The sequence below is a fragment of the Oenanthe melanoleuca genome, chromosome 25, assembly GCF_029582105.1.
Source record: "Oenanthe melanoleuca isolate GR-GAL-2019-014 chromosome 25, OMel1.0, whole genome shotgun sequence".
NCBI lineage: Eukaryota > Metazoa > Chordata > Aves > Passeriformes > Muscicapidae > Oenanthe > Oenanthe melanoleuca.
In genome coordinates, this window is record NC_079358.1 from 2,247,820 (window position 1) to 2,273,877 (window position 26,058).

The 26,058-nt window shown below is 46.2% G+C and overlaps 1 protein-coding gene and 1 long non-coding RNA gene across 2 annotated transcripts; one reads left to right on the top strand and one right to left on the bottom strand.

The window, feature by feature from the left end:
• Positions 1-178: 178 nt before the first annotated feature.
• Positions 179-22,931, bottom strand: POGZ (pogo transposable element derived with ZNF domain). Its single transcript, XM_056511079.1, has 18 exons — positions 22,846-22,931; positions 18,839-18,963; positions 17,331-17,506; positions 16,699-16,807; positions 16,320-16,478; positions 15,411-15,641; positions 14,392-14,501; positions 13,359-13,666; positions 11,991-12,145; positions 11,593-11,693; positions 10,969-11,115; positions 10,276-10,410; positions 9,526-9,677; positions 6,490-6,630; positions 5,002-5,061; positions 4,345-4,457; positions 4,184-4,208; positions 179-3,575 (listed from the first exon to the last, which is right to left on the bottom strand). The coding sequence occupies exons 2-18, from the start codon at positions 18,960-18,962 to the stop codon at positions 2,102-2,104; spliced, it is 3,720 nt and encodes a 1,239-aa protein (XP_056367054.1). The 5' UTR covers position 18,963; positions 22,846-22,931; the 3' UTR covers positions 179-2,101.
• Positions 22,510-25,672, top strand: LOC130263487 (uncharacterized). Its single transcript, XR_008842328.1, has 3 exons — positions 22,510-23,022; positions 23,563-23,641; positions 24,795-25,672. It is a non-coding gene; the product is annotated as an uncharacterized LOC130263487 (long non-coding RNA).
• Positions 25,673-26,058: the final 386 nt, after the last annotated feature.

Genomic DNA, 26,058 nt, shown 5'->3' on the forward strand with positions numbered 1-26,058 from the left:
AAAATTCGTTTTAAATTGAATTTTTCCCCTCCCCACTCCCAACATTCCTCCAGCAGATTTTTCCCAACTTTTCCTTAAAAAACAAAGGAATTCTTCATGGAAAAAAAAAATTAATTCTGATCCTTTATTATTAATTTAATTTGGGATTTTTCCACCCAATAAAAGAAAATAAAATAAATTTTTTTCCACAATAAAAACAACGTTTATTTATAAATCCATTTCCCTGCTTTTATTCCACGTTTTCCACTCCTGTACAATTCCAAGCTGATCCATATTTTTTTTTAATTATTTTTAAATTTCTTTCTTTTGAATTTTTTTTTAAATTTTTTATTATGTTTTCCTGTTTTTCTTCGGGAAAAAAACCCAAAAAAAAAGAAAAAAAACTCCACAAATTTTATGGAAAAACAGGTGCTGGGTGCTTCTGGAATTTGGGAATTCCATGAATTTTTTATAATTTAATAAAAAAAAAAAAATCAAACATTTTTCCCAAAAACATGCAAATTCTGGTAAAAAATCGGAGCTGGCAGTGAAAAATCAACCCAAAATCTTTTTTTACGGATTTTTCCGGGTTTTTAGTCCCAAATCCCGGATTTTCCGATCCTAAGGAAGGCAAAGTTTTTCCAGGATTTTTTATTTTTTAAATAAAATTGATAACACTCCAAAAAAGGGGAAAATCCAAGGAAAATCTGGGGGTTTTCTGCCCCCCAAGCAGGAATTTTTTCGGGGGGAAAACTGAGAAAATCAAGGTCGGGGTGGGAAAAAAATTCCACCAAAATTCTGTCAAAATTCCCATTTTTTATTTAAAAAAACCCCAATTTTCACGGCCAATTTCTGTAAAAACGAGGAAATTTTTGGGTTAAATTTAAAAAAATTTGAGGAAAAAAGCAAGAAAAATTCCCAGAATTTTGGGGATTTTTTGTCTTCTTGGGAAAAAAAAAAAAACGGGGCACGTACGACGTCAAAATTCCGCTAAAAATCAGGAATTATGGTACAAGTGAGGTAAAGAAAATTCCCAAAAAATATCCACCCACGAGAATTCCAAGGAAATATCAACACAGTGAATCCAATATTTTCTTTTTTTTTTTTCAGTTCTTTTTTTTTTAATTAAAAAAAAAGAAAAAAGCCACGAAAATCCTCCCAGAAAATCGGCGGAAACGGCAAATCCGGAATTGGCAATCCTCAAAAAAATCCCTTGGGAATTGGGATGTTCCGAAAATTGGGGATGTCTTTGGTCTTGGGGCCAAAAATTTGGGGATATTCTTGAATTTTGGGCCAAAAATTGGGAATATCCTTGAATTTCTGGGGTCAAAAATTGGGAATTATTCTTGAATTTTTTGAGTGAGTTTGGATTTCAAAAAATTGAGAATGTCCTTAATATTTACGGCTAAAAATTTGGAATATCCTTGAATTTTTGGGGCAAGTTTAGACTTCCAAAAACAGGGAATTTTGGGGTGTTTGGATTTCCAAAAACTGGGAATAATGTTGAATTTCTGGGGCCAAAAAACTGGTAATATCCCTGAATTTGGAGGTCAAAATCTGGGAATATAATTGAAGTTTTGAGGGCAGGAAACTGGGAATTTCCTTCAATTTCAGGGGTCAAAAATCAGGAATACCCTTGAATTTCTGGGGCAAGTTTGGACCTCCAAAAACAGGGAATTTTCCCTAAATTTTGGTGTGTTTGGATTTCCAAAAACTGGGAATACCCTTGAATTTTGGGGTCAAAAATTTGGAATATCCTTGAAGATTTGGGGCAAGTTTGGACTTCCAAAAGTAGGGAACTTCCCCTAAATTTTGGGGTGTTTGGATTTCCAAAAACAAGGAATATACTTTAATTTTGTGGGCCAAAATTTGGGAATATTCCTGAATTTCTAGGGCGAGTTTGGACCTCCAAAAATCAGGACCATCCTTCAATTTCTGTGCCCAAAAACCAGGAAAATCCTTCAATTTCTGTGCCCAAAAACCAGGAAAATCCTTCAATTTCCGTGCCCAAAACCACGGAACATCCCTTCAAATCCGGCCACTTCCGGCATGAATCCGTCCATTTTGTTTTTTATTGTTTTTTTAAAATTCTTTCAAATTTTTTTTTATTTTCCAGGAATTCTCAGATTTCCATCAGCTCCAAATCGGCCTCCTCGAATCCGTAAAAGGACTCGGCCTCGCTCTCGCCCTCGAAGAGCTGGTGCAGGATTTCGGGATCGGCCTCGGCGTCGTCGTTTTCCGGCAATTCCGGCGACGATTCCCGGCTTTTGGCGATCTCCAGCCTCTCCTCCATGGCGGCGATCAGCTCCTCCTGCTCGTCGCCGTTCCTGCGCGGCGACGCCGAATTGCCGGCCGGTGCCGGTAAGACGCTGGCCAGCAGGAAAGATTTCCGGATTAACTCCGGGCAATTCCCGAGGATTTCCAGAGCTTCTCCCAACCACCCCAGCAGGAGCTGGAGCAGCGCGGAGGAGTCGGAATCCGCCAGGTCTTTGGCTCGTTCTTTCCATTTTTTTTGCAGGAAATTTTTTAAGGATCTCTTGATGCAGACGTCCAAAGGTTGGATTTTGGAGCTGCATCCCGCCGGGATGACGGCCGGGAGCGTTCCGGCCGCGCTGAGCACGGCCAGCACCTCCTCGGACAGGTGGGTCCGGTGACAATCCAGCACCAACATCCCTTTGGAAGAGCCGCCTCGGCACTCCGTGTGTTTCCTCCACACCCTGGCCGCCCACAACTCCATGATCTCGTCGTCGTCGCATCCGTTCTCCTTGGATTCCAACAAGATGGAGTCGGGAATGGTGGCCGGAGAGGGGTGGTGACCTCTGGAGATGACCAGAGCCGGGAGGACGTTGCCGTCGGCCAACACGGTCAGCACCAGCTCGCACCAAGGTTCCCCGTTGCCGACCGTCTGCAGCGCGCTCTCCTTGCGCTCGTCGCTGCCCAGCACCTCCACATCCAAGAACAGGGAGATCTCATCCACGGCGCCGATCATGGCCAGGGGAAGGCGCTGCCGGTGGATTTGGCGCTGCACGAACTCGATGAAGGCGCCGGCGTTGCCTTGGATCTCTTTGGGCAGAGGGTTGGCGACGCCGCGGCGCGTGTGGGTGCTGAGGTGGTGCCTCAGCATGAACCTCACCGCCCACTCGTAGGAAATCTTGAACCCCCCTTCCAAAGACCTCCCGATTTTCGTGGCTTTTTGGAAAAGCGTTTCCTCGTTGACCGGCAGCTGTTGCTCCCGCTGGGTCAGAACCCACTCTGCCAATTTCTCCTCGGCCTCCAGGCTGAGGTATTTGCCCTCGGAGAGCTCGGGGTGGTCGTCGTGGAAGGCCTGGAAGCGCCGCAGCCAGCGGCGGATCCGGCGCGGGGGGTTGCGGAAATGCTGCGCCGCCTGCTCGGTGCTGGAGCAGAGCGCGAACAGAACCACGCGCAGCTTCTTCACCGACAGCTGCTCCTTCCTGCCGGGCTCGGGGTCTTTTTGGGCTGGTTCTGGTGCTGGGTTTGGGGCTTGGGGGGGTTCTTGGGGTTTTGGGGGTGTCTGGGGTTTTGGTGGGGGAGGTGGGGATGGGGTTTGCGGGTGGGGTTGGGTGTCTTGGGTGTGCCTGGAATGTAAAATAAACGAGGTTGTGGGAGGAAATGGAAATTTTGGGGTTTTTGGGGGGTGGAGGAGAGGGAAAGGGAGGAAAGAGAAAAGGAAATTTAAAAAAAAGGGGAAGGGGGTGAAAGGAAAAAAGAGGGGAAAGTGAGGGAAGGAGAAAAAAGAAAAAAGGAGGGAAGGAGAAAAAGGAGGAAAAAGGGAAAAGGGAAAAGGGAAAAGGGAAAAGGGAAAAGGGAAAAGGGAAAAGGGAAAAGGGAAAAGGGAAAGGAAAAGGGAAAAGGGAAAAGGGAAAAGGGAAAGGAAAGGAAAGGAAAGGAAAGGAAAGGAAAGGAAAGGAAAGGAAAGGAAAGGAAAGTACACGAAATCAAACGAAAGGAAAGGAAAGGAAAGGAAAGGAAAGGAAAGGAAAGGAAAGGAAAGGAAAGGAAAGGAGGAAAAAGGAGACGTAAATGAGAATGGGGGAGAAAAAGGGGGGAAAGGAGGGGCAAAAGGGACAAAAATATGAGAAAAAAGAGAAAAAAAAGCGACAAAAGTGTGAGAAGACGGGACAAAAATAAGAGGAAAAATTTCCCAATCCCATGGAATGAAGATAAACAGGAATTTTTGGCTCACCTGGAATGTGATATCCAAGAAGGCCCTGGAAGAAAAGAGAATATTTCACTTTTTATTCTGATTTATTCCCGTTTTTCCAGGCTTTTTCCCCCATTTTTCTAGGGTTTTTTCCAATTTTCCCATTTTTTCCCATTTTTTTCCCATTTTTCCCCCAGTCTCACCCTGGCCAATGATGTTGCTGGACTCGTGGGAGGGGTTGAACACCAAGTGCTTGGCCATGGAGTCGCCCTCGGAGGTGACGAAGAGGCAGGAGGAGCACGAGAGCCTCACCCCACTGGGAATGGGAAAAAAAGGGGAAAAATGGGAAAAAGAGCAGGGAAAAAGGGGAGAAAACAGAAGAAAAATGGGGGAGAACAAGGAGGGAAAAAGGAAAAAAAAAGAGAAAAAAGCAGAAAAAAGGAGAAAAGAAAAAAAGGGGGGAAAGAGGGGAAGGAAAAAGGGAGGAAAAGGGAAGAAAAAGAGAAAAAAAAAAATTAGTAACAGATATAAAAATATCCCTCAATAATTAAATGATCAAAAATTAAATCTTTATTTATTGATTATATGCTATTAATAAAATTAGTAAAAATAAAATTTAATTAAATCAAATCAAATTAAATCATTAGTAATAAAGTTAAATTATTGTTAATAATTACATAATGAAATAAATATTAATAATTAGAATTTAAAATTTTCCACCTCTAGAATATAGCAGGAATGAAACAATAAATCCCAAAAATCCCAAACTCTCAAGATTTTCCCCCAGAATAAAAAATTTGGGAATTCCCAGAGGCTGGAATTCCCCCAAAATTGGAATTTTTTGGGAATTTTTTCCATACCTGGCTGTGTAGTTCTTGAACAAAGCCAAATATTTGGGGCTTTTCCGGGGAACGTGGTTGCTGGGAAGGGGAAAAAAATTAGAGAAAATAGTAAATAATAAAAAATCCCTTTTAAAAACCAATTAAATCCCCTAAAATCCATATAAAATAAGCCATAAATTAATATAAAATACCATATTTTAAAAGAATTCCCCATTTTTTCCCCATTTTTTACTTTTTTTTCTGTTTTTTTAGTAATATTCACTGTTTTTCACCTTTTTTTTCCCCGTTTTTTCCCAAATCCCCATTTTCCCCAAATCCCCATCTTTTCCCCCAAATTCTCCACACTTGATCATGTGGTTTGCACAGACACAGAACCAGCAGGAATTTCCCCATTTCTCCCCAATTTTTGGCCATTTCCCCCCCGTTTCTCCCCATTTTTTGGGCATTTCCCCCCCATTTTTTCTTCATTTTCCCCATTTTTCACAATTTTTTTCCTGTTTTGTTCCAAAATCCCCATTTTTCCCCCCAAACCCCCCGTACTTGTGATTTGCAGACACAGAACCAGCAGGAATTTCCCCATATTTCATCCATTTTTTGGCAATTTTCCTGCTGTTTTTCCCCATTTTTTCACCGTTCTTCACCATTTTCTTCACGTTTTTTTTTTCCCCAAATCCCCAATTTTTTTCCCCATTTTTCCAAAATCCCCATTTTTCCCCCCAAACCCCCCATACTTGATCATGTGGTTGGTGTAGGCACAGAAACAGCAGGAATTTCCCCATATTTCATCATTTTTTTGGCAATTTTCCTGCTGTTTTCCCCCATTTTTTCATCCTTCTTCCCCATTTTTTCTCCGTTTTCCCCCATTATTTCACCATTTTTCCCATTTTGTTCCAAAATCCCTGTTTTTCCCCCCAAACCTCCCATACTTGATCATGTGCTTGGTGTAGGCACAGAACCAGCAGGAATTTCCCCATATTTCATCCATTTTTTGGCAATTTTCCTGCTGTCTTTCCATCGTTCTTCCCCATTTTTTCTCCGTTTTCTCCCATTATTTCAGCGTTTTTCACCATTTTTTTTCCTGTTTTGTTCCAAAATCCCCATTTTTCCCCCCAAACCCCTGTACTTGATCATGTGATTTGCATAGACACAAAACCAACAGAATTTCCCCATATTTCATCAATTTTTTGGCAATTTTCCTGCTGTTTTTCCATCGTTCTTCCCCATTTTTTCTCCGTTTTCCCCCATTATTTCACCATTTTTCCCCTATTTTGTTCCAAAATCCCCGTTTTTCCCCCCAAACCCCTGTACTTGATCATGTGGTTGGTGTAGGCACAGAACCAGCAGGAATTTCCCCATATTTCATACCATTTTTTGGCAATTTTCCTGCTGTCTTTCCCCATTTTTTCATCGTTCTTCCCCATTTTTTCTCCGTTTTCTCCCATTATTTCACCATTTTTTTCCTGTTTTGTTCCAAAATCCCCGTTTTTCCCCCCAAACCCCCCGTACTTGATCATGTGGTTGGCGTAGGCGCGGGAGCAGCAGGTGCTGTAGCGGCACAGCGAGCAGTGCACGTAGGTGGGGAAGTGGTTGGGGAAATCTGGGATCTCAAAGCTGCACTCCAGGCACGTCTGCCGGCCCAGGCCGCCCCTGGGGCCAAAAACACAACGTTCAGGCAAATTCCAGCAAAAAACAGCAAAATTCTGGCAAAATTCTGGCAAAAAACAGCAAAATTCCAGCCAAAACCGGCAAAATTTGGAGTTTTGGGATGGGTTTGACGGCATTGAGGAAGTTGGGGTGAAAGGGGAGTGGGAGGATTTGGGATGGAGTTCATAGAAATTAATTGTTATTTAATTATTAAATAATTAAATAATTAATTATTAAACAATTAAAAAATAATATAACTAGATATATAATTAAATAACCAAAAATTTACTATTTTTTCCTGTTATTTCCACAAAATTCCCATTTTTACCCTAATTTTCCCCCCCAATTTTTCTCAAAATTCCCATTTTTTTCCACAAAAAATCCTGACATTTCCTGCCAGCTCACTCAGGGACTCTTCCAGCACCACCTCTCCTAACCAACCCCAAAACTCCCATTTTTTTGTCCCCAAAATTCCCATTTTTTCCCCCGTTTTTTTTCCCAAAAATTCCCAATTTTTTCCCGTTTTTTCCCACAAATTCCCATTTTCCCATAAAATCTTGCTGCTTTCTATTGCCAGCTCACTCAGGGACTCTTCCAGCACCACCTCTCCTAACCCAACCTCAAAACTCCCATTTTCTCCCCAAAATCCCCATTTTTTCCCGTTTTTTCCCATTTTTTCCCAAAATCTTGGTTTTTCCCTCAGAACCACTGACATTTTTTTGCCTGCTCTCCTTGGGGCATTCCTGTGGCACTGGAACAGGGGCTGGGGAACTCCAAACCTCCCCTTTTTTAGCACACATTCCACTTTTTCCCCATTTTCTCCCCCAAAATCCCATTTTATCCCATTTTTTCCCGTTTTTTCCCATTTTTTCCCGTTTTTCCCCCAGAACCTCTCACGTTTTTTTGCCTGCCCTCCTGGGCTGGTTCCTGTGGCACAGGAACAGAGGCTGGGGATCCCAAACCTCTCACTTCCCCCGTTTTCTCCCCAAAATCCCATTTTATCCCATTTTATCCCATTTTTTCCCCGTTTTTTCCCATTTTTTCCTGTTTTTCCCCCAGAACCTCTCACGTTTTTTTGCCTGCCCTCCTGGGCTGGTTCCTGTGGCACAGGAACAGGGGCTGGGGAACCCCAAACCTCTCATTTCCCCCGTTTTCTCCCCAAAACCCCATTTTATCCCATTTTATCCCATTTTTTCCCATTTTTCCCCCAGAACCTCTCACGTTTTTTTGCCTGCCCTCCTGGGCTGGTTCCTGTGGCACTGCAACAGGGGCTGGGGAACCCAAACCTCTCATTTCCCCCGTTTTCTCCCCAAAATCCCATTTTATCCCATTTTATCCCATTTTTTCCCCGTTTTTTCCCATTTTTTCCTGTTTTTCCCCCAGATCCTCTCACGTTTTTTTGCCTGCCCTCCTGGGCTGGTTCCTGTGGCACAGGAACAGGGCTGGGGATCCCCAACCTCTCACTTCCCCCGTTTTCTCCCCAAAAATCCCATTTTTTCCCATTTTTTCCTGTTTTTCCCCCAGATCCTCTCACGTTTTTTTGCCTGCTCTCCTGGGCTGGTTCCTGTGGCACAGGAACAGGGGCTGGGGAACCCAAACCTCTCATTTCCCCGTTTTCTCCCCAAAATTCCATTTTTTCCCCCAGAACCTCTCACATTTTTTTGCCTGCCCTCCTGGGCTGGTTCCTGTGGCACAGGAACAGGGGCTGGGGATCCCAAACCTCTCACTTCCCCTGTTTTCTCCCCAAAAATCCCATTTTTTTCCATTTTATCCCATTTTTCCCCAGAACCTCTCACATTTTTTTGCCTGCCCTCCTGGGCTGGTTCCTGTGGCACAGGAACAGGGGCTGGGGAACCCAAACCTCTCATTTCCCCCGTTTTCTCCCCAAAATCCCATTTTATCCCATTTTTTCCCATTTTTTCCTGTTTTTCCCCCAGAACCTCTCACTTTTTTTGCCTGCCCTCCTGGGTGCATTCCTGTGGCACAGGAACAGGGGCTGGGGAACCCCAAACCTCTCACTTCCCCTGTTTTCTCCCCAAAAATCCCATTTTTTTCCATTTTTTCCTGTTTTTCCCCCAGAACCTCTCACTTTTTTTGCCTGCCCTCCTGGGCGCATTTCTGTGGCACAGGAACAGGGGCTGGGGATCCCCAACCTCTCATTTCCCCCGTTTTCTCCCCAAAATCCCATTTTTTCCCGTTTTTTCCTCAAAAATCCCCAATTTTTCCTGCTTTTCCCCCAGAACCTCTCACGTTTTTTTGCCTGCTCTCCTGGGCTGGTTCCTGTGGCACAGGAACAGGGGCTGGGGAACCCAAACCTCTTATTTCCCCCGTTTTCTCCCCAAAATCCCATTTTATCCCATTTTATCCCATTTTTTCCCCGTTTTTTCCCATTTTTTCCTGTTTTTCCCCCAGAACCTCTCACGTTTTTTTGCCTGCCCTCCTGGGCTGGTTCCTGTGGCACAGGAACAGGGGCTGGGGATCCCCAACCTCTCATTTCCCCCGTTTTCTCCCCAAAATCCCATTTTATCCCATTTTATCCCATTTTTTCCCCGTTTTTTCCCATTTTTTCCTGTTTTTCCCCCAGAACCTCTCACGTTTTTTTGCCTGCCCTCCTGGGCGCATTCCTGTGGCACAGGAACAGGGGCTGGGGAACCCAAACCTCTCATTTCCCCCGTTTTCTCCCCAAAATCCCATTTTTTCCCATTTTTTCCTGTTTTTCCCCCAGATCCTCTCACGTTTTTTTGCCTGCCCTCCTGGGCTGGTTCCTGTGGCACAGGAACAGGGGCTGGGGATCCCCAACCTCTCACTTCCCCCGTTTTCTCCCCAAAATCCCATTTTTTTCCTGTTTTTTCCTCAAAAATCCCCAATTTTTCCTGCTTTTCCCCCAGAACCTCTCACGTTTTTTTGCCTGCCCTCCTGGGCTGGTTCCTGTGGCACAGGAACAGGGGCTGGGGGTCGGCGCAGGATCCCGGCGGCGCCGGCTCCGCTCCCGTCCCGTGCGGCTCCAGCGGCAGCGAGCGCGGCTGGCCCCGCGACGCCCGGATCGTCACCTGGGGACGGGACAGGAAACCGGGAAAATTGGGGTTTGCCCACGGAATTCCGGCGGTGATTAGTGCTGGGAAAGCAAGAGTTAATTGTGGGAAATATTCAGTGAAATATCCCAGTGAATTCCCAGTCAATCCCATTAAATTTCCAATACCAGGACATTCCCATTAAATTCCCAATGAATCTCATTAAATTCCCAATACCAAGAAATTCCCATTAAATTCCCAATGAATCCCATTAAATTCCCAATTAATACCATTAAGTTCCCAATGAATCCCATTAAGCTCCCAATACCAGCAAATTCCCATTAAATTCCCAATGAATTCCATGAATAATTCCATTAATAACTCCAGGAATAATTCTGGGAATAACCCCAGGAATCCTGGGAATAATTCCAGGAATAATTCCGGGAATAATTGCAGGAATTCCAGGAATAATTCCGGGAATAATTGCAGGAATTCCAGGAATAATTCCGGGAATAACCCCAGGGATAATTCCGAGAATAACCCTGGAATTTTGGAAATAACCCCTGGAATTTTGGGAATAACCCTGTGAATAACCCCTGGAATGCTGGGAATTTTGGGAATTTTGGGAATTGCGTGCCTTGGTGCCGGGTTTGAGCCCCTCGAGCTGCTTGGGCTTGCGGAAGGTTTTGTGGTGCTGCAGCTTGTGCTCGATCTTGTCCTTGGCAAACAGGAACTGCAGCCGGCACTTGTTGCAGTGGTACACGCTCTTCTTCTGGAATAAAAAATTAATCAGCCATTAATTAGTAATTAATCATTAATTATTTATTTCGTATTAAGTAGGTATCACTAAGTTTCAATCGTTTATTGAGTTCTAAGTGGGTGCTCAAACCAAAAACTGCACTTGTTGCAGTGGTACATGCTCTTCCCACCCAAATTCATTCAGCATTCCCCAAATCCCATTTTTCCGTGGAATTCCATGGAATTTCCTGGAATTCTGCCTCAGCAGGTGCCTCACAAAGCGCTCCTGGAAGGTGTGGCTGTTTTCTCTACCCCATCACCCAAACCCCATTTGCTCACAATTCCCAAACCCAGGGAATCCCATTCATTCACCATTCCCTAAATCCCATTTTTCCCTGGAATTCCCATTTTTTTCTGGAATTCCAGCTCACCTGGTGCCTCACAAAGTGCTGCTGGAAGGGAATTCCCACAGGGGATTCCCAAATCTCGTTTTCCTAACCCCATTTTTCTCCAGTAAATCCCGGTAATCCGGCATTCCCCAAATCCAGTTTTTCCATGGAATTCCCTGGAATTCCCTGGAATCCTGGCTCACCTGGTGCCTCATGAAGTGCTGCTGGAAGGCATTGCCATTCTTGAACACCTTGAGGCAGTAGGGGCACAGCAGGTGCCGCGTGTCCTCGTGGATGAGGCGGAAATGGGAGTCGACCTCCGAGTACAGCGAGGAGCGGTACTGGCACACCTGGGGAAATGGGAAAAATGGGATTAGAGAGGAGAAAAAATGGCATTAGAGAGAGGGAAAGGGGATTAGGAAAAAGGGGGAAATGGGAATAAACACAATTAGAGAGGAGGAAAATTGGAAAAATGGGATTGGGGGGAAAACGGGATTAGAGAGAGGGAAAATGGGAAAAAATGGGATTGGGGGAAATAGGAAAAGGGGATTATGGGGGGGAAATGGGGATAAAACGAGATTAGAGAGGGGAAAATGGGAAAGAAATGGGATTGGGGGAAATGGCAGAAAGGGGAAAAATGGGAAAAATGGGATCAGAGAGGGGGGAAAATGGGAAAAATGGGGGGAAATGGGATTAGAGAGGTGGAAAAACGGGAAAAATGGGAAAAAAGGGATTAGAGAGCGGGGAAATGGGAAAAATGGGAAAATTCCAGATTAGGGAGGAGAAAATTGGGAATTCCAGGCGGGAATTGCAGGGTTTCTCCACACCTGGCACACGTAGGGCATCTCCCCAGGCTTGTGGGTGTCCTTCATGTGCTGCAGGAAGAGCGGCTCACTCTCGAACGCCCACTCGCAGATCTTGCACTTGGCTGCCCCAAAAAAACGGGAAAAACAGGAAAAAGTTGGGAAAATTCAGAGTTTGAGGGGTGTGGGAAAGGGGGAAAAGGGGGAGAAAGGGAAGGGAAGGGAAGGGAAGGGAAGGGAAGGGAAGGGAAGGGAAGGGAAGGGAAGGGAAGGGAAGGGAAGGGAAGGGAAGGGAAGGGAAGGGAAGGGAAGGGAAGGGAAGGGAAGGGAAGGGAAGGGAAGGGAAGGGAAGGGAAGGGAAGGGAAGGGAATTTATCCAGATTTAAGGATAAAAACTCCCAGGAAAAGGAGGAAGCACTGACTGGAGGACTCGTAGGGGCTGTGCACGTTCTCCAGGTGGCACTGCAGCTGGAAGGGGGTGCTGAAGTGGCGGTAGCAGTGCTGGCAGATGCTGTGCACGTCCACCTCGCCGTTCTGCTGGTCCAGCTCCACGTGGTGCTTCATGTGGTTCATGAATCTGCAGGGACATAACTCCCAAAATTAGTCCCTAAATTCCCAAAGCTCATCCCAGCAGAAATCACTGTGCGTATCATTCTCAGCCCATTTTTGGGATATTCATGGATATTTGGAGAATTCATGGATCATTCCTGGAGAATTCGTGGATCATTCCTCACAGGGAGTTGTTCCTGAGGTGCCCGCATCCCACTGCCCATCATTCCCACATTCCCAGAGAATTCCCAGGTTACTCCTGGGTTATTCCTGGATAATTAATGCCTAATTAATGCCTAATTAATGCCTAATTAATGGCTAATTGCTCACTGCATGTTGTTCTCAAGGCACTTGGTGCAGTGGGGGCAGCGGAAGGACTTTGGCACCCTGGGGCAGGAGGGCGTCACTGCCCTTTTACCCCATTCCCCAATCATTAACGACTAATTAATGACTCATTAACACTAATTAATTAATAATGGCTCACCAGATGTTGTTCTTGAGGCGCTTGGTGCACTAGGGGCAGCATAAGGACTTTGGCACCCTGGAGCAGGGCAGCACCATTGCCCCCATTACCCCATTCCCCAATCATTAACGACTAATTAATGACTCATTAACACTAATTAATTAATAATGGCTCACCAGATGTTGTTCTTGAGGCGCTTGGTGCACTAGGGGCAGCGGAAGGACGTTGGCACCCTGGGGCAGGGCAGCACCATTGCCCCCATTACCCCATTCCCAGACTATTAATGACTAATTAGCAGTAATTAACGGTTAATTACCACTCACCGGATGTTGTTCTTGAGGCGCTTGGTGCAGTGGGGGCAGCGGAAGGACGTTGGCACCCTGGGGCAGGAGGGCGTCACTGCCCTTTTACCCCATTCCCCAATCAGTAACGACTAATTAATGACTCATTAACACTAATTAATTAATAATGGCTCACCGGATGTTGTTCTTGAGGCGCTTGGTGCAGTAGGGGCAGCATAAGGACTTTGGCACCCTGGGGCAGGGCAGCACCATTGCCCCCATTACCCCATTCCCTGATTATTAATTACTAATTAATGACTCATTAACACTAATTAATTAATAATGGCTCACCGGATGTTGTTCTTGAGGCGCTTGGTGCACTAGGGGCAGCATAAGGACTTTGGCACCCTGGGGCAGGGGGGCACCGCTGCCCCATTACCCCATTCCCAGACTATTAATGACTAATTAGCAGTAATTAACGGTTAATTACCACTCACCGGATGTTGTTCTTGAGGCGCTTGGTGCAGTGGGGGCAGCGGAAGGACGTTGGCACCCTGGGGCAGGGCGGCACCGCTGCCCCCTTGCCCCCATCTCTGCCGTAGTAGAACTCATCCACCAGCATGATGAGCTTGGCCTGGGCGGGGTCGGCCCCGCCCTCCCCGGGCTCGGGGGCCCTGGGCGGGGTCGGGGGCGGGGCCGGGGCCGCGCCCTGGGCGGGGGACGGGGCCTTGGCGCCGGGCGGGGCCGGCTCCGAGTCCAGGGATTTGCGCTTCTTCAGGAACTCCACCAGCTCCGGGCAGCAGTACTGAGGGGGGATTAACGGGGGATTAACGGGTCATTAATGGGTGATTAACGGCTGCTCGTTAGACTGGGGAGATTGGGGTGGGGATGGGGTTAATCCCTGCTCCTTAAACTGGGTCTAGAATTAATCCCGAATCTAACTGGGGCTGGGATCAATCCCTGCTCATTAAACTGGGGATGGGGTTAATCCCTGCTCCTTAAACTGGGTCTAGATTAAATTCCTGCTCATTAAACTGGGGCTGGGTTAATTAGTGTGGGAAGACTGGACTGGGGTTAATCTCTGTTTGTTAAACTGTGACTGGGGTAATTAGTTTGGGGAGATTGGGACTGCAGCTGGTATTAATCCCTGCTCGTTAAACTGGATCTAGAGTTAATCCCCACACACTAAACTGGATCTAGAATTGATCCCCACTCATTAAACTGGGTCTAGAGTTAATCCCCACTTATTAAGCTTGGTCTAGAATGAATCCCCACACACTGAAGTGTATCTAGAGTTAAACCCCACACACTAAACTGGATCTAGACTTAATCCCCACTCATTAAATTGGTCTAGAGTTAATCCCCACAAACTAAACTGGGTCTGGAATTGATCCCCACTCATTCAGCTGGGTCTGGAATTGATCCCCACTGGTTAAACCCGGTCTGGAATTGATCCCCACTGGTTAAACCGTGCCTAGAGCTGAGCCCCGAGGTTAAGCCGGGCCTAGGGCCCGTACCAGGGTCACTTACACACATGTGTCCCCGCAGCGCCTCGGTGACGCGGAACTGGGAGTCGCACCTGGGACAGACCTTCCTGCCTCCATCCTGCAGGTCCAGGCTGGGCACAGGGGAGGAGCTGCCTGCAGGGAAATCCCAAAAAAAAATCCCAAATTCCATTAAAAAAATCCCATATTCTGGGTTTATCCCCAAAAAATCCCATAAAAATCCCAAAACCTTGTACTTTTCCCAGCCAAAAAATTGGCAAAAATCAAATTTTGCCCCCCAAAGATGCAGAATTTAAAGGATTTAAACCAAATTTTACCTCCCAATAATACAAAATTTAAAAGACTCAAACCCAATTTGGACTGCCAAGAACCTGGAATGCCCCTTAAATCCAAATTTTGGCTCCCAACAACATTGAATTTAAAAGGAGCAAAACCCAAATTTTGTCTTCCAAGAACCTGAAATGCCCCTTAAATCCCAAATTTTTCCTCCCAATGAAATGGAATTTAAGGGACTCAAACCCAATTTTGCCTACCAAAAATGCGGAATGCCCCATAAATCCAAATTTTGCCTTTCAATGACATTGAATTTAAGGGATTTACAAAAAATTTTTCTTCTCAGTGATGTGGAATTTAAAGCATTCAAACCAAATTTTGCCTTTCAATGACATTGAATTTAAGGGATTTACAAAAAATTTTTCCTCTCAGTGATGTGGAATTTACAGGATTTAAACCAAATTTTGCCTTGCAACGACAATGAATTTAAGGGATTTAGATCAAATTTTGCCTCTCGAAGACGTGGAATTTAAAGGATTAAAACCAAATTTTGCCATTCAATGACATTGAATTTAAGGGATTTACACTAAGTTTTTCCTCCCGGTGATGCGGAATTTAAAGGATTTCAACCAAATTTTGCCTCCCAAAGACGCAAATTTAAAGGATTTAAACCCAATTTCCCCTCCCAATAACCCAAAATGTAAAAGACCCAAACCCAAAGACCCCAGACCGCCCTTCATATCCCAAATTTTTTCCCCCCCCAGGACTGACCTTTGAGCGGCGCCGAGGACGCCGCGCTCTCGGCGGCTGCGCCGCGCTGGCCGGCGCCGGGGCTGCTGTTGTGGGCCAGCGAGGAGGGGCCGTGGGCCAGCGAGGAGGGGCCGTGGGCCAGCGAGGGCACCGTGCCCAGCGTGTTCACCAGCTTGGCAACCTCGGGGCCGCCGGCGCTGGCCTCGCCCGGCACGCCCGGCCGCTTCACCGTGACGAAGCTGGCGATGCTCACTGCAGAGAGAGAGAGGGGTCTGGGGGACTGCAGGGGGATTCCAGCCTGGAGTTCCCAAAGTTTTGAAGCTGAGCTGCTCCAGATTCTCCTCATTTCCCAGTCTAGGTTTGGACAAAATTCCAATGGAATTCCAGCCTGCAATTCCCGAATTTTTGAACCCAAACTGACCCCAGATTCTCCTCATTTTCCAATTTAGGTTTGGACAAAATTCCAGACAGGAATTTCCAAACTTTTGAACCCCAACTGAACCCAAGTTCTCCTCATTTCCCAGTTTAGGTTTGGACAAAATTCTATTAGAATTCCAGCCAGGAATTCCCAGATTGAACCACTTTGAACCTAAACTCCCCCAACTTCTCCTCACTTCCCAACCTGTCTTTGAACAAAACCCCAAAGGAATTCCAGCCTGGAATTCCCAAACTTTTCAACCCAAACTGCCCCAGCTTCTCCTCATTCCCCACCCTGTATTTGGAAAAAAGCCCAATAATTTCCAGCCAGGAATTCCCAAACTTTTGAACCCAAACTCCCTGAGCTTCTCCTCATTGCCCATCGTGTGAAGGATGCTGTCCAAAATGTGAACTCTGAGATTTTTCCGCGCCAAATCCCACAGAAATTTGGGATACCGGAAATCTGGGACACCAGAAGTTTGGGATGACAGAAGTTTGGGGTGAGGCACTCACTCTGCTGGGGTGCCTGGGCCTGGGGCACGGTGCTGCGCAGGGTCAGCGTGGCCGGGATGACGGTGGCGAAGGCGTTGGCGCTGCCCGGCCGCACCTGAGCCACCGGGGAGAACACCTGGGGCACGCCCACAGCAGGCTTAACAAACTGGGCTCCTGGGGCTGGAAACGGGGAGGAAACAGGGAAAAACATTATTGTTGTTAATTATGGTTTTAATTAATAGATTGGTTAATTACCTGGCACGAGGGGGATGTGGCTCACCTGGTTCATTGGGCTCTGCATTGGTCACTCATCATCGTTATCACTATTATCATTATTAACAGTTTCTGGTGGTGATTAATGATCGTTAATGATTAATTAATTAGTTAATTGGTTAATTACCTGGCACGAGGGTGATGGGTCGCACTGTCTGGCCCTGCTGCACGTTGAGCACGATCCCCACCTGGTTCATGGGGCTCTGCACGGGCCGGACGTTCCGCACCGGGAACCCCTGCGGCCAGAACGGCACCAATTTACCCAAAATATTCCAAACGTGCCCCAAAATATCCCAAATCTACCCCAAAATGGCACAAATCTACCCTCAAAGGTCCCAAATCCACCTGAAAATAATCCCTGGAACCCAAGGGATCTGTCAGCCCCAGGAAAGAAGAGTTTTCCAGGGATTTTCCAGGGAAGGGACTCTTCCCATAAAAACCAAAACCTGCAGTGAGGTCTGACCCCATCCCACAACCCTGAGGGATTTTGGTGTGATGGAAAAACACCATTAAAAACCACTGAAAAATGGGGATTTTTCCTGGGAAATCGAGGTTTTCCCATGGATTTTCCAAGGAACTCCCAATTTTATAGGGGCTCTTCCCATAAAAATCAAACCCTGCAGCGAGGTCCAACCCCATCCCAGAACCCTGAGAGGATTTGATGGGACAGGAAACGAAGCACCAAAAACGGAGCAAAAAAATGGGAATTTTTCCCAGGAAATGGAGATTTTTCCACGGATTTCCAGGCTGGGCACTCACCTGGGTGGTGATGAAGATGGGCTGGGTGCCTGCAGGGGGGGTGGTGCCGTGGTTGGCGTTCTGCATCAGCTGCACGGGGCGCAGCAGGGGCTGGGTGACCACGGCCCCCAGGCCGGGCGCGGGGCTCTGCGCCAGCAGCAGCGACTGAGCGCCCGGCTGGGCAGCGGGGTGGGAGCCTGCAACACAGGGACTGCTGTGGGAATGGGAGTATGGGGGTATGGGGGAAAATATGGGGAGAAAGGGGAAAAAATCTGGGGGGGTATGGGGGAAAATGTGGGGAGAAAGGGGAAAAAATCTGGGGGGGTATGGGAGAAAATGTGGGGGGAAATCTGGGGAAAGGGGGAAAATATGGAGGGATATAGAAGAAAATGGGGGGAAATATGGGGAGATATAGGGGAAAATATGGGGGGATACAGAAGAAAATAGGGGGGAAATATGGGGGGAAAATATGGGGAGAATATGGGGGATATGGGGGAAAAATCTGTGGGCATATGAGGGAAATAATCTGTGGTGTATGAGGGGGGAAAATCTGTGGGGTATGGCGGAAAAATATGGGGGGGAAATCTGGGGAAAGGGGGAAAATACGGAGGGATATAGAAGAAAATAGGGGGAGAAATATGAGGAGATATAGGGGAAAATATGGGGGGATATAGAAGAAAATTGGGGGAAATATGGGGGGAAAATATAGGGGGAAAATATGGGGGATATGGGGGAAAAGTCTGTGGAGATATGGGGGAAAAAGTCTGTGGGGATATGGGGGAAATAATCCGTGGTGTATGAGGGGGGAATATCTGTGGGATATGGCGGAAAAATATGGGGGGGAAATCTGGGGAAAGGGGGAAAATATGGAGGGATATAGAAGAAAATGGGGGGGGGAATTATGGGGAGATATAGGGGAAAATATGGGGGGATATAGAAGAAAATGGGGGGAAATATGGGGAGATATAGGGGAAAATATGGAGGGATATAGAAGAAAATGGGGGGGGAAATATGGGGAGATATAGGGGAAAATATGGGGCAATATTGGGAAAAATATCAGGGATATGGCAGAAAAATATGGGGGGATATGGGGGAAAATATGGGGGGAAAGTGGGACAATCCATGGGGAAAATCCTGGGGAATGTGGGGGAAAAATCTGTAGGGAAATGAGGAAAAATCCATGGGGACAGGGGGAAATCTAGGGGATATACGGGAAAAATCCATGGGGAAAAGGTGGGAAAATTCAGGATATATATGGAAAAAGACATGGGGAAAATGGGGTAAAATTCAGGAGGATATAGGGAAAAAAATCTGTGGGAATGTGGGGGGAAAATATAGGGGGAGGATATGGGGGGAAAAATATGGGGGGAATAATATGTGGAAAAATATGGGAGGAAATCCGTGGGTTGTGGGGGGAAAACGCAGAGGGTATGGGGGGAAAAAATCTGTGGGGAAAGGGGGAAAAAGTGGGGGATATGGGGGAAAAATATGGGGGGGATATGAAGGAAATACATGGGGGGGAGTTTTACCTGTGGAATTTTTCTCCATGGAATTGTAATCCTCCACCACGGAGTCCTCGATGACGTCGCTGATTTTCTGCCATGGCTCCAACTCCTCCTCCTCACATTCCATGAAAAGATCCGTGTCTGCCATCCTGGAAAAGTGGCAAAAAATGGGAATTTGGAACTAAAAAAATCCCTAAATTTGTATTGCCCAACAGGAGGGATGGGGATAAATGGGTTGGGTTGGATTTAGAACTCGAAATCCCAAAGAAAATCAAATGGAAATGGAAATTTTCAGGTTTTTTTACCCAAGGAAAATTCCAGGATTTCAAAAAAATTTGGAAATTTTTCCCTCTTTTCCCACTGAGGAATTTGAAGTTTTAATTCTCAGTTTCTTTCCAAGGAATTCTTTGGAATCTAGGATGAAAATTCCCTGGATTGACCCAAAATTGTATTTTTTTGCCCAGCTTTGGTTTGGGGGCTTTTAATCAAAATTAAAATTAAATTTAATTGTATTCAATTTTTTTAAGAAATAAAAATTAAATAAAATCATTAAATTAAAGTTAAACAAAAGCAAAAATAGAAATGAGATTAAAAACAAAACTAAGATTAAGATAAAAACTTAAATTAAAAATTAAAAGTTAAAACAACAAACATAAATTACGTTTAAATAATAACAAAAGTAAGAAATAAAAATTAAAAATATTATTATAAATAAAATAAAAATAAAAATATAAATGCTAATATAAATTATAAATAATTTTCCCCCCATTCCAGGAAAATTTTCCATGATTCTCTGACCCAGGCAGAAACATCAGAGAGAATTCCCAAGGCTGGGAAGCACTGGGAGGAGAATTCCAAGAAATTGGGGATTTAAAGGAAAAATTGGGAAGACATAAAAATAAAATACAAACAAAAATAAACATAAAATATAAAGAAAAAATTCTAAAAAATAAATAAATTATATTTCAAAAAACAAATTTAATTTTTTTTTTAATTTTGATTTTTAAATTTTGATTTTGCGGGTTTTTTTCTTTATTCTGGCTTTCTACAATTTTATTATTTTTAACTTTGGTTTTTTAATTTATTTTTATTTTGACTTATTTAAATTTTTTTTATTACTATTATTTTTTTCAGCACCTTTAAGAATTTTTCTGGTGGGCCATCTGCTGGAATCAGATGAATCCAAATAAAATCAGATTTTTTGGGAAGCAGGATCCCAATCCCTTCCCAGCTCCCTGGCACGGAGAGAATTCCACAAAAACCTTGGGATGAAAATTTCCAAATACTGGGAATTCTCCAAATATTCCCAAATACTGGGAATTCTCCCAAATACAAGGAATTTTCTAAGTATTCCCAAATTCTAGGAATTCTCCCAAATATTCCCAAACTGAGGAAATGGAGCTGCTCCTGAGTGTGACACTGGAGGGAAAATTTGGGACAAGGGTGGGGTTGGGATCCCAATGTTCTCCTCAGGGATTTGGGATGGGGATCCCAATGTTCTCCTCAGGGATTTGGGGTTGTTATTCCAAAGTTCTCATTGGGGATACAGGATTGACATTCCTGCCTTCCTACCCAAAATTCCTGATGATGAGGAATGGGATCCCAACCCCAAATCCCTGAAGAGAACATTGGGATCCCCATCCCAAATCCCTGAGGAGAACATTGGGATCCCCATCCCAAATCCCTGAGGAGAACATTGGGATCCCAGCCCCAAATCCCTGAGGAGAACATTGGGTTCCCAATCCCAAATCCCTGAGGAGAACATTGGGATCCCAGCCCCAAATCCCTGAGGAGAACATTGGGATCCCCATCCCAAATCCCTGAGGAGAACATTGGGATCCCCATCCCAAATCCCTGAGGAGAACATTGGGATCCCAGCCCCAAATCCCTGAGGAGAACATTGGGATCCCCATCCCAAACCCCTGAGGAGAACATTGGGATCCCCATCCCAAATCCCTGAGGAGAACATTGGGATCCCCATCCCAAACCCCTGAGGAGAACATTGGGATCCCCATCCCAAATCCCTGAGGAGAACATTGGGATCCCCATCCCAAATCCCTGAGGAGAACATTGGGATCCCCATCCCAAATCCCTGAGGAGAACACTGGGTTCCCAATCCCAAATCCCTGAGGAGAACATTGGGATCCCCATCCCAAATCCCTGAGGAGAACATTGGAATCTCAACCCCAAATCCCTGAGGAGAACATTGGGATCCCAGCCCCAAATCCCTGAGGAGAACATTGGGTTCCCAATCCCAAATCCCTGAGGAGAACATTGGGTTCCCCATTCCAAATCCCTGAGGAGAACATTGGGATCCCCATCCCAAACCCCTGAGGAGAACATTGGGATCCCCATCCCAAACCCCTGAGGAGAACATTGGGATCCCCATCCCAAATCCCTGAGGAGAACATTGGGATCCCCATCCCAAATCCCTGAGGAGAACACTGGGTTCCCAATCCCAAATCCCTGAGGAGAACATTGGGATCCCAACCCCAAATCCCTGAGGAGAACACTGGGTTCCCAATCCCAAATCCCTGAGGAGAACATTGGGATCTCAACCCCAAATCCCTGAGAACATTGGGATCCCCATCCCAAATCCCTGAGGAGAACATTGGGATCTCAACCCCAAATCCCTGAGGAGAGCATTGGGATCCCAACCCCAAATCCCTGAGAACACTGGGTTCCCAATCCCAAATCCCTGAGGAGAACATTGGGATCCCCATCCCAAATCCCTGAGGAGAACATTGGAATCTCAACCCCAAATCCCTGAGGAGAACATTGGGATCCTCATCCCAAATCCCTGAGGAGAACATTGGGACCCCAACCCCAAATCCCTGAGGAGAACATTGGGATCCCCATCCCAAATCCCTGAGGAGAACATTGGGATCTCAACCCCAAATCCCTGAGGAGAACATTGGGATCCCCATCCCAAATCCCTGAGGAGAACATTGGGATCTCAACCCCAAATCCCTGAGGAGAACATTGGGATTCCCCATCCCAAATCCCTGAAGAGAATATTGGGATCTCAATCCAAAATCCCTGAGGAGAACATTGGGATCCCAGCCCCAAATCCCTGAGGAGAACATTGGGTTCTCAATCCCAAATCCCTGAGGAGAACATTGGGATCCCCATCCCAAATCCCTGTGGCCGAGGGGCTCCCACCCCTCAGGGCGCTAGAGACGCACTCACTCAGCGAAGGTGAAGCACCAGCAAGGCCAAGGATGATGGAGAGGGGGGCTGGTCGCACCCCGCAAACCGCTATAACAAACCCTCCCCTTTTCCTGAACCTGCCTTAAAAACCGGGAAAAGGCCGCTTCTCCCGAGAACTCCGGGAAAAGCCCCCCCACACACCCTCAGCGTATTGTGGCGGCTAAGAAAGAGAGCGAAAAATAATCCCCGTGCCCAACATGGCCGCCCACCAGCGAAGCAGCGCCGCCAAAGAGAGGAGGGGGCGGCAGCACCGACAGAAAGGAGGGACACGACCGCCCCTTCCTCACCCCGCTGGTGGCGACCCGAGGGGGAGACCGTGAGGGCACCGTGAGGGAACCGTGAGGGGATCCCCGGTACGGCGGGAGGGGATGCGCGGAGGGAGCGGCGGCGGGGCCGCATCACCGCCGCCCCCCTCCCCTGAGGGCGGCCGCTTCACCGCGCCCCCCGGGCCGTGAGGGCTGCGAGCGGATCCCTCCGCGTCCCTCAGCGCCCGCCCGGGGCCCGGCGGGAGCGGCCGCGGCTCCTCCCCGGCCCCTCCTCGGCACCCCGAGCCCTCCCTCCTCCTCCTTCTCCTCCTCCTCCTGCTGCTGCTGCTGCTCTTCTCCTCCTCCTCCCGCCACCGCTTTGTGTACGGCGCGCTCCGGCCCTGCCGCCCCCCCCCCTTCTCCTTCATTCCCTCCATCTCCCCCATTCCCGGGCGGTTCGAGCCGGTTCCACCGTCACCGATTCCCCCCCACCTCCATCTCCCGCCGCTGTCGCCGTCATCCCCGGGAGGCTCTGCTGCCTTCATCCCCCCCATTTCCCCGCGACCCCCGCCTCACCTTCCTCAGCGCTGCCGCCGCTCGCTCCTATGGGGCTCCGCTCTCCTCTCCCCGCAGGGCGCGGGGGCAGGTGACATGAGCCCCCCTCCCCACCTCGCCTCACACTTGGCGGGATGCTGAGGAGGAGGATGAAGATGGTGATGAAGAAGGAATTATCCCTGGCTCTGCTCGCCCTCTGTACGTTCTGCCGGGGGGCGGCTCCGTGCTTGGCGTGCGTGTGGGTTTTCCCCCCCCCTCCCTCCTCTACTTCACCCCTCACGGAAAAGGGGGGGGGATAAAAAAAAAGGTCGTCGGGCCCGGCGGGCTGATACAGGCGCGCGGCGCCCGCAGCCGCACCACACACACACAACAGACACACCACACACACAAAAAGGGGACCTGGCCGGCGGAGGGATACCGGTGACGTCACTTCCTCCTGCGCGCGGTGACGTCACGGGGCCGGGCCCTGAGGCGGCTGAGGGAGGGAAGGGGAAGGGCGGGAAAATGGCGGCGCTGGGTCGCGACCCCCGCGCGCTCCTCACGGCTTTGCCCCTCATGGATCCGCCATGGCCGCGGGGCTGAGGGGTCGGGGAATGGCGGGAGAAGCGGGCGGTGCTGCCTCACGGGCTGAGGGGGCAGGGTGTCCCCTCAGGGCTGTGAGGGGCGGTCAGCCCTCACCGCTGAGGGATGCTTGGTGCCAAAATTCTCCACTTAAGGCAAAAAATTCTCCACTTTAAGGCAAAAATCTCCCACCTCAGGCAAGTGTTGGATCTACCTGGATGGGTTTCACCCACCTTGCCGCCCTTGACATGCTCAGGTGAGAAGTTTGGTTCCCAAGGTGCTCCCTGGTCAAAAATCTCCCCCTTGAGGCTAAAAATTCTCTACCTGAGGCAGCTCTAAAATGAGGGGGAAAAAAAACCCAAAGAAGAGAGGAAATCAGCCCCAAAAATGAGGGAAAACAGGCCCAAAATAGGGGAAAGCAGCCCCCAAAAATGAGGAAAAAATAACCCAAAAAGTGGCGTAAAGCAGTTCCAAAACGACGAAAAAACAGACCAAAAATGGGGAAAAACAGCCCCAAAAATGAGGGGAAGTCATCCCCAAATGAGGAAAAAACACCAAAAAAGGGGAAAAGCAACCTCATAAGTTGGGGCAATTTATTTCCCATAAATTAGGGAAAAACAGATCAAAAATGTGGAAAAACCGTCCCCAAAAGGGTGGAAACAGCCCCAAAGTGAGGAAAAACAAACCAAAAATGGGGGAAAACAGCCTCAAAATGGGGGGGAACAGCCTAAAAAAAAAGAGAAAAAAAAATACTAAAAATGGGGAAGCACTGCCCCAAAATGAGGAAAAAACAGACCAAAAATGGTGGAAAACAGCCCCAAAAAATGAGGAAAAAACAGCCCCAAAAAGGGTGGAAAGAGTCAAAAAAATTAGTGGAAAACAGCCTAAAAATGCGGGGGGAAAACATACCTAAAATGGGGAGTAATAGCCCCAAAAAATTAGGGAAAATAGAAAAAAATGGGGGAAAGCAGCCCCCAAAAAAGAGGAAAAACAGCCCAAAGTGGTAAAAAATAGCCCCAAAAAATGAGAGGAAATCAGCCCAAAAATGAGGAGAAAACAAAAACAAAAATGGGGAAAACAGCCTCAAAACAGAGTAAAAAAAACAGGTCAAAAATGGGGGAAATCAGGCTAATTAGGATAAACAGGTTCTGTTATTTGTGATAAATTTAGAGTTTTAAATTTTGCCATTAATTCTGTTTTAAAATGTGATTTGTATTTTAAATAATTTCTGTTTAAAGCAATGTTTGAAATAATATCTTTGTCGTTAATATTTTTATTTTTATTTATTTTATTATTATTATTATTATTAATTCATTATTGGTTACTAATTATTGTTTTATCCATATTTTGAATTAGAATATGAATTTAATTGAGTTGAGTTGGTTTTTTTTTTTTTCTTTCTCCTTTAGGGAAGCAGTTCCAGGCAGGAATTTCAAGGTTGAAAATCCAAATTTTCCCCATTTTCTCCACCTTGGAAGGATCAGGATCCAACATCTGGGAAAGAATCCATCAGAACAGGAGAATGAGAATAATAAAGTAAATTTTATTTTTACTAATTTAATATATTTTAATTTAAATACATGAAGCACTTAAGTATATTTCAAATCTTGCTTTAATTCCTTTTTTTTTTTTTTCACATTCCTCATGAAATTTGGGATGGGACAGAAATTGGAGAACCCTGAGCTCTCAAACTTTTAATTTAATTAATTTAATTTAAATTTTTTAGGAATAAACCCAAATTTTCTGTGCCACAATGAATTCCAAAGTAAAGAAAGGAGATTTTTAGGGATTCTGGGGATGATTAAGGACTAATTAAGGACTAATTAGGGAAGTTGTTCTGAGCCAAAGCAGATTTTTATCTCTGGACTAATTTAAATTTGGGATGGGCCCTTCCCACGCTTTTTGTGCTGCTAAAAATAGAATTTTTTATTAAACTCTCTTTTCCCAGGTGCCAAAATGTTGATTAAAATAACGATTAAAAATAATGAGAAAAATCTTTTATCTTTGGGATGAGATTTAAGGAGAAAAATTCAGAATTCAGGGTACCCAGAAGAGGTTTTGGGTTGTGGGTAAAGAATGAGTTTGGGCAGGAAAATTCCCAAAACTGGGGGGAAACAGTAAAAAAAAAAAAAAAAGTGGAAAAAACAGCCCCAAAAATGAGGGAAAATAGCCCAAAAAAAAAGAGGGGAAAATAGACAAAAAAAAATGAGGGGGGAGTAGCCCAAAAATGAGGAAAAATAGCTCAAAATTTGAGGGAAAACAGCAAAAATATCTCATTTTTTGGGGTATTTTTCCCTGTAAAAGCAGGGATGTAAAAAATGAAATTCCCAAATAAACATTCCTGGAGAGAGGGAAAAAACAGGCAAATTCCATAATAAATAAATGAATAATCACTAAAATTAATTAATTCTCATTTGGGACAATCCCAGCAGGAATTAGGAGTAAAATCCTGATTTTTTCAGAGCAAAAATATCTGATTTTTTGGCATTTTTTGGAAGTTTTACACCGAAAAAAAGCCACAAAATATTTTTAAAAGTTGCTGATTGCAATTGGGAGAGAATTCCCTGGAAACAATCCCAAAAATCTTGAATTTTAGAACCAAAACTCTTGGAAACATTCCCAAAAATCTCATTTTTTACAGCCAAAACTCCTTCTTTCTTCTCTATCCTTAAA

Excerpts from the sequence above, each read along its gene's own strand:
- POGZ (XM_056511079.1), bottom strand. The coding sequence starts at position 18,962 with ATGGCAGACACGGATCTTTTCATGGAATGTGAGGAGGAGGAGTTGGAG. Across the intron at positions 14,502-15,410 it reads GTCCTCGGCGCCGCTCAAAG|GCAGCTCCTCCCCTGTGCCC; the intron begins GTCAGTCCTGGG and ends ATTTCCCTGCAG. Across the intron at positions 4,458-5,001 it reads TTCAAGAACTACACAGCCAG|TGGGGTGAGGCTCTCGTGCT; the intron begins GTATGGAAAAAA and ends TCCCATTCCCAG.